General features: G+C 41.3%; 1 protein-coding gene and 1 pseudogene across 2 annotated transcripts; one reads left to right on the top strand and one right to left on the bottom strand.

The window, feature by feature from the left end:
- Positions 1-733: 733 nt before the first annotated feature.
- On the top strand, positions 734-10,666 carry LOC311138241 (max-like protein X). The gene is made up of 8 exons (XM_084172917.1): positions 734-834; positions 3,148-3,184; positions 3,320-3,409; positions 3,938-4,047; positions 4,283-4,385; positions 4,885-4,984; positions 8,804-9,005; positions 9,306-10,666. The coding sequence occupies exons 1-8, from the start codon at positions 793-795 to the stop codon at positions 9,360-9,362; spliced, it is 741 nt and encodes a 246-aa protein (XP_084029043.1). The 5' UTR covers positions 734-792; the 3' UTR covers positions 9,363-10,666.
- Positions 10,667-10,755: 89 nt separating this feature from the next.
- On the bottom strand, positions 10,756-12,116 carry LOC311138252 (homologous-pairing protein 2 homolog; annotated as a pseudogene). The gene is made up of 5 exons (XR_014615221.1): positions 11,803-12,116; positions 11,572-11,717; positions 11,449-11,494; positions 11,128-11,187; positions 10,756-10,953 (listed from the first exon to the last, which is right to left on the bottom strand). The product of XR_014615221.1 is annotated as a homologous-pairing protein 2 homolog (transcript).
- Positions 12,117-13,134: the final 1,018 nt, after the last annotated feature.

Genomic DNA, 13,134 nt, shown 5'->3' with positions numbered 1-13,134 from the left:
GATATGCACATTACTACCCCTAGTGAAGTCAAGGCAAAATTGCCATCTTTGTTTCCATGTGGTGGTGAATAAATTGCTGACAATCAGAACATCAAAAAGGTCTTAGTAGACATTTGTACACACTTTTCTACCAGACTTAATTGATTCATGTCACTGACTGGCCAAATAATCCACTCACCAGTGTCCAAGAGCAAAATCAGTTACTGATTTTTAAAAAGCATCAGCAGCAGGCCTACTTCCAGATATGAGGAGTTTATGACTGTGTTTAGACAGGCAGCCCAATTCTGATATTTTGGCCAATCACATCAGATCTTCATCACATCAGATCTTTTTCAGATCTGATTGGTCCAATTAGTGAAAGCAATATCAGAATTGGCGATGCCTGTCTGTGTAAACGCAGCCATTTCCCATGTTCAAAATACCTGGGAACTCGGATATCTCTGACTTCCGATTTGAGTACCTTCAAAACAACTGCGAACTCAGGAGAATAAAAACGAGCTCCGACTGGGAAAAATCGATTTGAACGGTCATCCAACTCGAAATTCCAACTTGGGAACTCGGGCCTCTTTCTAGACCTCCGACTTTCCGACCTGAAGATCACTGACGTCATGATTTGACCAAGTTCCCAGTGGTTTTGAATGCAGCAATAGATCCCTACGGCCAAACATGCTCACTTTCTTGCACTTATTTGAGGCCAGCTGTCATACTGTGTGAACCAGCAGAGGGCGTAGTTCCCTTTCTGCAAATTGTTTTTCCACCCCATGACGCTCTCGAACAGCTGTTGATTCCAAGATGACGGATCCTACAACATCGCCGGAGGATCACTGGATCAAAGTAAGCTAGCTAGTTTAGACAAATATATGAGACGTGAGGACAAGTAAGCGTTGTATGACACTGCCGTATATTCGTAGCAAGAATACTGTGTTTGTAATTTGGAGTTAACTTGCTACAATTGGCTTGTGTTAGCTAGCTAACGGATAGCTATCTAGGTACTAGCGCTTTTGTTTATGAATCTTTTCAAGCTTATTCCCCTTTCTTTACGGTTCTGTGATGGTCAACTGCTGGCTAGCTGGCCAACTTGTAGCCTAGTCCTAGTGGACCAGACGGGTGATTTGCAAATTCACCGTCTGGGAGAACCCAGTGTTTAATTTTGGAAATGGTACAGTCATTATATATCCACAGGTAGGTATTAATAAATCAACTTTACAAAACGCTGGAAGTGTGTTGAGATTTCTATCACATGATGAAGCATGCGCATACGTCACGATGTACATGTACGCAACGCATGTTTGCGGAGGTCGTGCACGTGTTTACATGGGTTTGCCAAAAATACTTGCCATACTTCAGCCTTGTATGCACTGACCGCATAGGAACGTCGGGGCTACTCATAACTAGCGGCCACCTAGCAGTAGTGTGAAGTACTTAAGTAAAAATACTTTAAAGTACTACTTAAGTAGTTATTTTGGGTATCTGTACTTTACTATTTATATTTTTGACTACTTTTACTTATACATTTTAGTCATTTAGCAGACGCTCTTATCCAGAGCGACTTACAGTTAGTGAGTGCATACATTTTTCATACTGGCCCCCTGTGGGAAACGAACCCACAACCCTGGCGTTGCAAGCGCCATGCTCTACCAACTGAGCTACAGTAGGGCCTACATTTACTAAAGAAAATAATGCACTTTTTACTCCATACATTTTCCCTGACACCCAAAAGTACTCCTTATATTTTTATGCTTAGCAGAACAGAAAAAATTGTCAAATTCACACACTAGAACATCCCTGGTCATCCCTACTGCCTCTGATCTGGCGGACTCACTAAACACACATGCTTCATTTGTAAAGATGTCTGAATGTTGGAGTTTGCCCCTGGCTATCAGTAAAGAAAATGTTGCCGTCTGGTTTGCTTAATATAAGGAATTTGAAATTATTTGTACTTTTACTTTTTACTATATACTTAAGTATATTTTAGCAATTAAATGTTCTTTTGATACTTAAGTATATTTAAAACCAAATACTTGTAGACTTTTACTCAAGTAGTATTTTACTGGGTGACTTTTACTTGAGTCATTTTCTATTAAGATATCTTTACTTTTACTCAAGTATGACAATTGGGTACTTTTCCCACCACTGCCACCTAGTAACCAGGTCATTTAATGATTAGCTACAAGCAAGTTAGCCACAAAAGGTTCAGGTTATTAGCTGGTGGGAACTCAGGTTGCACTTGTGTCCAAGATTTAAACAAAAAAGAGGACTTCTCTGACAATTCTGCCTACTTGAATCAAATCAGTGGTGTATTCAATCTGCCGATTCTGTTGCAAAATGTTTCTTAAACGGAAGCAAACGAAACGGGGAGGAACCTACCTGTATTTGACCAATATAAACTCTTGTTTTAGTTGCAGAACGTAACTGTTTGGACAAATGATTACACCACAGGACTACTGTCAGTGGATTTTGTTGATGCATATTGCTGTGTTTGTCTGAGGGGATTAGATTAAAATGAAAGTTGATTGAATTCGCTTTGGAACCGGTGCCCTGTGCAAAGTCCACGGCGGAGTCCTGAATCCTACTCTACTTTTCAGCCGACTTCAGCTGCGTTTACGTGCTAGTCGGAACTAGGAAACTCGAAAATGTCTGAATTGCTAACTGGTTGAACGCGGAACGTTTATAACTACAACCGGTTAGCAAGTCTGACATTTTTGAGTTTCCTAATTCAGACTGGCATGTGAACGTGGCAAGAAGTCGCCTGAAAAGTAGAGTAGGATTCTGTTTCCACATGCAAAAGTGATTGCTTTTGATAAAAACCCTTTATCTGCCTTCCCAATGAAAACTAGTTTGAAAATTCAAACATATAGGCTATTTTATGGAAAAGAGATGTTGTATGTTTCTGGATGATGCACCATGCTGCCTTGTTGAATTGAATTGTTGTTGACATTACTAAGCAGCACAGATTACTGTTTCGATTCGAGAAGGGAGCTCCTCCCTCACTGCTTTTGCCCATTCAAGTCACCATAGACCGGTGCCCTGTGGCTCAGTATAATCGAATCTGCCCATTGAGTGAGAGACGAGAAAGAGCCTGTTGTTCTCACCTCCTTATCCACTGTTTTATTCTCTCTCCTGTCAACACCTGCCATGGCTGAACAGAACGATGGGGCTTTCAGTGACAATGGATTTGACCACAGTGAGTAGTATCGTTAGGCCTAACTGTTGTTTTACCCAAATGTACAGTCTATAGCTAGTAGGCTACCAGTCCTGTGGGTAACTGTTGATTTGTCATTTAATGATGTCTGAACTCTTCTTCATGTTCTCCTTTAAGGTTTTTTTGCTGAGAATGCAAGGAAGAGTACTGTGGTCTCCAGGGCTAACAGCATCGGGTCCACAAGTGCCTCATCAGTACCAAATACAGGTACTGTGTTGTTAGTCATTTATGTTTAGACAACATATGTCAGGAAATATTTCTATCGGCGATGTTGATGTGTGTACTGTATGACTAAACGGCTTGTGTAGGTGAGACAATGCTGCATATTTATTTTGTCCTGATTAAAAAAAAACATAATTCATGCAGTGCCCCTTTAATTCATTCTGTTACTCCCTACCCCACTCTCACTTCCACTATATTCTTTCTTATAATTTTTTTACATTTGACATTTTAGTCATTTAGCAGACGCTCTTATCCAGAGCGACTTACAGTTAGTGAGTGCATAATTTTTTTTCATGCTGGCCCCCCGTGGGAATCGAACCCACAACCCTGGCGTTGCAAGTGCCATGCTCTACCAACTGAGCTACACTTTTTTTCAATTGCATTTCCAAGTGACCTAGTTTGGTTGGGCATTGTCCTGCTCTCTCATGGTCCAGTGCTTTATTCTAGCTTGATGTCAGCCTTGAGCCCTAGGGAGGTAGACTGAAACACCTGCTCTTCCTCTCCTCACTGTAGATGATGAAGACAGTGACTACAGGCATGAGACCACATACAAGGAGTCCTACAAAGACCGGCGGAGACAGGCACACACACAGGCCGAGCAGAAACGACGGGATGCTATCAAGGTTGGCTTCCGATAGGGAGTGGAATAACAGAAGCATAGATCATGGGAAGGAGGGTAGTTGAAAAAGGGACAAGGGAGAAAAATAAAAAGGATTGGGAAATGAGGGTGGGGGGTCTTTGGACAGAAGGAGTTGGTGGCTCTGATCTCTTCCAATAAATTAGATGTTTCTTAGGTGGCCAAATGTAATACTTCTGTCAATTCTAAAATCTGTTTGTCTTGTGTGTTTGACTCCACAGAAAGGATATGATGATCTACAGTCCATAGTGCCCACCTGCCAGCAGCAGTCTGAGTTTGCTGTGGGGACACAGAAGATCAGCAAGGCCACAGTGCTGCAGAAAAGTACAATATTCTATATAGACCATTATAAACTGGGTGGTTCAAGCCCTGAATTCTGATTGGCTGACAGCCGTGGTCTATCAGACCGTATACCACGGGTATGACAAAATATGTATTTTTACTGCTCTAATTACATTGGTAACCAGTTTATAATAGCAATAAGGTACCTCAGGGGTTTTGGTATAAGGCCAATATACCACGGCTAAGGGCTGTATCCAGGCACTGTGTTGCGTCGTGCATAAGAACAGCCCTTAGCCGTGGTATATTGGCCATCTACCACACCTCCTTGTGTCTTATTGCTTAACTGTACTGCTCAACCAGAAATGTGGGAAATGTACATTTTAGGATTGTGCAAATTGACATTCCGACCAGCCTTTATAATGTCAACATACTATAAATATTTAGAAAGGGTCCCACCCTATGGTGGAATTTTCCTCCCTGATAGAAATGCTTGCCTGATCCAGAAATCCCTGACTGGTTGTTTCTGTGTTTCCTGCTGCAGCCATCGACTACATCCAGTTTCTGCACAAGGAGAAGAAGAAGCAGGAGGAGGAAATGTCTATGTTGAGGAAGGAAGTGATGGCACTGAAGATCATGAAAACGTAAGTCACAGGCAAAATATCTGTTACTACAGTGTGATACAGTAAAATGTAAAAGCAGACAGGGAGAGCTGCAGTGTGAAACCATTAAAGATGATATTAGCTATGTTAGATTAAATATGTATAATTAAGGTTAAGAGAGCCTTCAAGGATATATTTAATTGACCTAATAACTCATGCAAAGGATTGCATAGGCTGTATCAGGTCAGCCCTGGCAGACTGGCCTTATCAGAGAGAGGGAAATGCCTCAGCCCACACTCTGCTCCACCAGAGATAAGTCCAGGAAAGCAGTCAACAGGGTTGGTTGACCCTCAGCGTATACTGTGGAGGGAGGCCACTCATACGGGGACATCTGAATGGATTGAGCTGCCATCTAAGCCTGAAGAGGCACGGAAGCCTCATTTTATATCAGTTTTGAAATGTGCAGTAATTTATGCTATTCTTTGATAGCATCAGGGCTCTACGCTGAACTTTTTTACAAGGAGCACGTGTGCGCCTAAGTTGGGAAATGTAGGCACACACAAATAAATTTAGGAGCACAATGAAAAATGAGGTATTAAAGCTAGAATCCTACTTTTCTCTAGGCGCACTGGTGCTCCTAAATTAGAATTCCAGGTCACACAGCAAAATATTTAGGCGCGTATGCGAGTAAGTTTTGAGAATGACACAACTACTAATTTTCACAGTCTGCTGCCTCAGTTTTGATGATGGCAATTTGCATATACTCCAGAATGTCATGAAGAATTATCAGATTAATTGCAAAGTCCCTCTTTGCCATGAAAATGAACTTAATCCCCCAAAAACATTTCCACTGCATTTCAGCCCTGTCACAAAAGGACCAGCTGCTATCATGTCAGTGATTCTCTCGTTAACACAGGTGAGTGTTGACGAGGACAAGGCTGGAGATCTCTCTGTCATGCTGATTGAGTTAGAATAACAGACTGGAAGCTTTAAAGGGAGGGTGGTGCTTGAAATCATTGTTCTTCCTCTGTTAACCATGGTTACCTGCAAGGAAACGCGTGCCATCATCATTGCTTTGCACAAAAAGGGCTTCACAGGCAAGGATATTGCTGCTAGTAAGATTGCACCTAAATCAACCATTTATCGGATCATCAAGAACTTAAAGGAGAGAGGTTCAATTGTTGTGAAGAAGGCGTCAGGGCGCCCAAGAAAGTCCAGCAAGCGCAAGGACCGTCTCCTAAAGTTTATTCCGCTGCGGGATCGGGGCACCACCAGTGCAGAGCTTGCTCAGGAATGGCAGCAGGCAGGTGTGAGTGCATCTGCACACACAGTAAGGCGAAGACTTTTGGAGGATGGCCTGGTGTCAAGAAGGGCAGCAAAGAAGCCACTTCTCTCCAGGAAAAACATCAGGGACAGATTGATATTCTGCAAAAGGTAAAGGGATTGGACTGCTGAGGACTGGGGTAAAGTCATTTTCTCTGATGAATCCCCTTTCCGATTGTTTGGGGAATCCGGAAAACACCTTGTCCGGAGAAGACAAGGTGAATGCTACAATCAGTCCTGTGTCATGCCAACAGTAAAGCATCCTGAGACCATTCATGTGTGGGGTTGCTTCTCAGCCAATGGAGAGGGCTCACTCACATTTTTGCCTAAGAACACAGCCATTAATAAATAATGGTACCAACACATCCTCCGAGAGCAACTTCTCCCAACCATCCAAGAACAGTTTGGTGACGACCAATGCCTTTTCCAGCATGATGGAGCACCTTGCCATAAGGCAAAAGTGATAACTAAGTGGCTCGGGGAACAAAACATCTACATTTTGGGTCCATGGCCAGGAAAGTCCCCTGACCTTAATCCCATTGAGAACTTGTGGTCGATCCTCAAGAGGCGGGTGGACAAACAAACACCCACAAATTCTGACAAACTCCAAGCATTGATTATGCAAGAATGGGCTGCCATCAGTCAGGATGTGGCCCAGAAGTTAATTGACAGCATGCCAGGGCGGATTGCAGAGGTTTTGAAAAAGAAGGGTCAACACTGCAAATATTGACTCTTTGCATAAACTTAATGTAATTGTCAATAAAAGCCTTTGACACTTATGGAATGCTTGTAATTTTACTTCAGTATACCATAGTAACATCTGACAAAAATATCTCATAACACTGAAGCAGCGAACTTTGTGAAGACCAATACTTGTCATTCTCAAAACTTTTGACCACTACTGTAGAGCCCTGAACATGTGCTCCCATTACGATGCTATCATAGTTGTGTAAATATGATATTAACACTATTGTCAGTAGCTAGGTTTCCATCCATCCATTTCATGCGAATATGCTAAAATCGCATTAAAAACAATATGCGCATTTTCCCACCAGAGATGTGTTTCCATCAAATTGACTTGTTGCAGATAAAAGGCTGTGCGTGATGACGTAGTGCACATAAATATACCTTTTGTAGTAAAATTCCCATACAAGTTAAATGGGTTTACGTCACTCTACTGATGGGGTTTCTCACATTTATTTTGTTATACAGCGAGTTCCCACTCTGGTATTGGCACGTGCGCTCTAGCCAACAGCTGGCAGATACAGTGCGGGTATAGCCAACATGGCAGCTTTTTTGTTGTTGTTTTTTTTCTATATAAAAAATCATCCCCTAGCCCGGACGACGCTGGGCAAATTGTGCGCTGCCCTATGGGACTCCCGGTTGCGATACCGCCCGGGATCGAACCCGGGTCTGTAGTGACGCCTCTAGCACTGCCTTAGACAGCGGCGCCACTCGGGAGGCCCTACATGGCAGCTTTGTCAAACGGCAGCTCGATATTTATTGGAAAGGAGCATCAAGCTCATCAATTTGCACTTTCACCACCCTGTGAAGTTCACCATCATTTATTTATTTAATCTGTAGCCTAATAAACTGCATGCTTTCCCAATGCATTGTAGTGGGAGGACCACACATGTCATCGCGTGACTCCAAGTTTACTTCAATATGATGGTTATTATATTTAATATTTGCACATTAAAAGCTTTTCCACCGACAGTTCTCGCAAAATTAATTTTAGACTCAAAAAGATCCCACCTTGTCTAGCGTGCTTTGTTTTGTCTGCATTTGGTTCGTTTACCGACAAATGTTGTGTTTCAATCAGGCCTGTCATGACACTTTTTTTATATCCGACATGTACTTTACGCGCATGAAAAGGTTGGATGGAAACCTGGTTAGAAATGGTCAGATGTAGTTGAACATGTTACTTAAGCAATAAGGCCCAAGAAGGTGTGGTACAGAGTCTGAATTCAAAATGGATTAAATAATTTTTTTTTCTCACCCATCTACACACAATACCCTATAATTGTGAAAGTGAAAACATTTTTGTAGAAAGTTTAGCAAATTTATTGAAAATGAAATACAGAAATGTCTAAATTATGTAAGTATTCACACCCCTGGCTTGAATACTTATTAACTCAAAACATTTCAGCTTTTCATTTTTTTATTAGTTTGTATAAAAAAAAAAAAATTAAGTAAAGAATCTCTACATTTATTCCACTTTTGATATTATGTGTATGCCAGTGACACAAAATCTCAATTTAATCTATTTTAAATTCAGGCTGTAACACAACAAAATGGAAGAAGTCTAGGGGTGTCAATACTTTCTGAAGGCACTGTATAAACCACCGAGGTGCCTTTATTGCTATTATAAACCAGTTAACAACATGAATATAACAACAAAAAATATGTTTTGCATCATACCCATGGTATATTGTCTGATATACACGTGGCTGGAATGCTGTTTCAGCCTATTTCAGCCAATTAGCATCCAGAACCCAAACTACCCGGTTTATAATGTGTTTAACCTGTGTGTTGTAGGAACTATGAGCATATAGTGAATGCCCACCAGAACAACCCTCAGCAGGGGGAGGAGCAGGTGTCGGACCAGGTCAAGTTCAGCGTGTTTCAGAGCATCATGGACTCCCTGTTCCAGTCCTTCAGCAGCTCAGTGTCTGTGGCCAGCTTCCAGGAGCTGTCCGCTTGCGTCTTCAGCTGGATCGAGGAGCACTGCAAGCCTCAGGTAGGACACTCAATGTACTGTACTGCTGGGGGATTCTTGCTGCTGGTGGATGGATGGCACACCAAATCATGTATGGTTTTATTTAAGGTAATTGTCTTTATGTGATAGTCATGGCATTTTGGTGTATTTTCTGCTCAAGGATGGTATTTTGGACTTCAGTCTGACCCAACAGGTCAAAACTATCACCATTGCATGCTATAATTGACATGGCAGCCACCCTGTCTTGCTCTGAGGATGGATGACTATGTTGAGTTGACAGCTGTGTAAGGTAATCCATGTTTGTCCCCTTTTCCTTCCCAGACATTGCGTGAGTTTGTGGTGGGAGTTCTCCGGCAGCTCAACAGCCAGCTGTATTAATGGTGGCCAGGTGTAAACTCTGGACAGGAATCTCCCCTCAGGGATGGAGCTGAGGCCTACCCTGGGTTCTCAGGTTGATATGTGAGGTCTCTACCAGACCCTATCTTGTTCCCTCCTGGTCTGCAGTATTTAAATCGTTAACTCTTACTCAACTCACCACCAGGGTCTGCAACAGGGTTGGGTGTTTCCTGTCTAGTCAGGTCAAATCCAGCCCAGCATTCTGTCTGTGGTTTTAGTCGTCAGGGGTTCTCCTCATTGCAGAATAGAGTTGTGTTCAACGAGGCAAATGGCCACTATTGCTTGTAAACGTTCCGTAATGTTTACATTCACCACAAATTGTTAATTTTTCCATTTTGAACTAAAAAATAATAATCTGTTCCAGTGTTCAAACCAGCATAAAGTTGTGAACCAGTTCGAATCAAATCCAAGACTGTCTGCAACATGAGATAAAATGTAGAATTCAAACAAGTTGTGATGGTATTTGAGAATTGTTAAATGTTTGCTGTTGTGACAGAATCAAGCATATTTGTAAATCTGTTACTGCAGCTTATCGCCTTTTCATAATCTTTATTGGCAAAAAGACCCGGTAGAATAGTGATTTAATGAATAGTTCTGTATTAAACATGGTTTTTAAACAGTATCTCTGAATCAAAAACTCTGGCCAGGATTCAATCAGATTAGCGGTAAATGCATAGCTTATCATTGCTTTTTAGGTGGTGTTGGAGGTGTAACTCCGTTAGAGCTGTCAAATCCACAAGAAGCTCCTGGCTTTAACTATAACTGCCATTGCCATTGGAAGCACCGAGTAACATTAGTAGAAATCCCGTGCAGCCATGTTACAAATTATAACACTGAAATGTGTGATACCTACACCTCGATTAGGCTTGTACAAATCCCGATTTCATTTAATGATCGAGTGTCATTTCAATATAGGCTACACTTTCTTGTTCTGAACTTCCAAGGTGGGTGGGATATATGGACGGGTGTGGTTTTATAATGACCACAAGAGCAGCCGATTTGACAGCTCTTGACACCACCTAAACAAAAGCAATGTGTTTGTTGGCTGACGCAGGTTACCATAGATCTGATTGAATCCTGGCCTTAAACAGTCAAGAATGTAAAAATTAATGTGAATGATAATTTATTTTTACAATGTGCTCAGGAGTACTTGTACCAAATGTATCAGGACCTTCTGGTAAACTTAACAGATGTGAATGTTTAATCTGTAATCACCTGACTTTAAAAAGGGATTATTTTATACGACAAGTCTCTGTGCTGGTATAAATAAATCAGGTCTACTGTTATGTTCTTTTGCTGATTTGGACAAGTTTGAAAGTATTTCGTATGAATATGATTTTTAATTGCAAGGATACATCTGTACAAGGTATTATTGCAAAACATTACGATTAATCAAATCAACATCAAAACATAAATAAAAAATAGTAATGAGTTATTCCTGGAATGAGTTGATGGCATAACACAACTCCCTCTGAATTGACATTCAAGTCAAAGTAAGAGATCCTCCAACATTCTGTCAGGTACTTGGCATAGTCACTTTACAGTCCTCATCAGTCTCCACACCAACTTCTTCCTAAACAGAGAACACAAAAGATGCTGACATCTCAGGTTGACAAATAGAGTAAACATGATAGGCATTTGTCTGCCTCTGTCATGGTGATGAACAATATCTCATTTCCCAAATACAAACAATATAATTAATGTGTAGAACAGTCACTATAGATCTATGTTTTGCAGAGCATCTTACCAGAAATTGCTTCTTGGTCTTGGGGTATCCCTCCAAAATGGAACCCATCATGTCAGATGCCTGAGAGGAGCAGAGACAAAATCAGACTATTTGTTCTGGTTTATCCTGCTTTGACACTAATACCATTAAGTAAGGGGTCTATTCAATCCAAATTGCGGAAGTACAGCGTGATTGACATTTTAAGGCAATGTCAGCGGAGACTGCATTCACGGTAAACGATGCATGTCTACTTGATCGGAAATTACCTTAACATTTCTATCACGCAATCTTTAACACTTCAGCAATACAGCTGGAATAGAGCACTAAAATAAATAAATTCACCAGTCTCTTCCTCTTCTTTCACGTAGAGATGTCTCTCCTTGTAAACCTGAAGGAAAGATGCATGAGCACAGTATCTGGGGAAAGTGTTTTGTATTTGAACCCAGGTCTGATTGTGACCCATACCTTCTCCTTCTGCTCTGGTGTGACATGATTGGTTGCTGACTTGATCTTCTCCAGGTGCTCCCTGTACCCAGAACACTCTGCTTTCAGCTCCAGGATCTCTGACATCATTTCCTCTGTGGTCAGGGAGCTGTTGAGCTCCTTCAGCTCTGCAATCAGAGATAAGAGTATGTCAGAGAGTCCAGTGTGTGTGTGTGGGCAGGGTGGTGATAGGGCCAAAGAGGGGAGCCCTACCTGCGTCCAGCTGTCTGCAGCCCTGAGAGACAGCCTCCACCTGTGTGCTGAGGTCAGAGATGCGACTGTCCATGGCCTTCAGATCTGCCTCACTCAACTCTGCAAACTGGGCCTTGAGGCAGTCAAGGACATTACTGGGAGTTACTTTTACAGTTTTTTTTATTGCTTTGTTGCAACTTTCACAACTATGTGATACATTTTCACAACTATTAGTACAAAACATATAATCAGAAAGTCCGTTTCAAAACAACACATTTTCAATTGACTATAACACAAAATCAGTCCCCTTTTCACCAAACTTCACACTGCTTTACAACAGTTTTATTGGCCAATACAGAACTGTAATACCCATAATGTATTCCATTTACATAGCAAGACACTTATCCAAAGTGAGTCCACATTTTTGGTATGTGTCCCCAGTGGGAATCGAACCCACAACTCTGGTGTTGCTAGTGCCTGCTCTTATGAACTGAGCACATACAGGACCACTACAATACACAAGTACAATACTGTAAAATAAACAAATACTTTATTACAATACAGGTGGAATATGTATGATTGCCATCCCCATGAGCGTACCACCCTCCTTCAGGCCATGGATGAGGCATGCAATGATTTCAATCCAGGCCTGGATAGAAAATTATAAATATTTGATGTTAATACAAATTTGATGGGTAGTGCAAGTTTATTGCCTAATGTGAAAACAGTGTAATGTGCTGTAATTTACAGTACTGTAGCATACTACATTCAAAGGGCAATTTTGAAACGTATATCTTACATTTTCTGCTTTTTTTGCTATTGGAGTATGTTAAAATAACTAAATTGAGAAAATATCATTATGTTGTGTTTTGGTGATTAAACCAATGTACTCATATTTCACAGTAAACCTGTGTTTTGGATCACTGGTTGTGTGGTGAAAGATGTCTCCAAACAAAATGAATGCACAATGAAGGGTTTTGAATGCAAGACTGGTTGCTTACAAGTGTTAACAGTTTGGAGTGTTTTACTAATTCACTACATACTTGTGAAAATAGCCCCAAAAAACAACTAATCATCAAAACAGAAGAGATTCAGAACAGCAGTGGCTACATATTACCATCAACATATACAGTACGCACTGACGTGCTGCTCGGATACCTAGCCTGGCTCACCTGATCAGCAAAGTATATATTTTGCTTCCCATAGGTTTTATCTTTGACCTTCCCTTCCTGTGCCAACTGTTCCATGGCTTTAACCACAGCCTACCGGAATAGGAATGAGTAATCAAATATACATTTTAATTTAAACATGCTTATGCTAGCTAGCGGTGCAATAATTATTTACCTAGCTTGA

This window comes from Coregonus lavaretus (genome assembly GCF_964263955.1).
Source record: "Coregonus lavaretus genome assembly, chromosome: 2".
In the NCBI taxonomy this organism is placed as follows: Eukaryota; Metazoa; Chordata; class Actinopteri; order Salmoniformes; family Salmonidae; genus Coregonus; species Coregonus lavaretus.
This window is presented reverse-complemented; position numbering and strand designations above follow the sequence as displayed.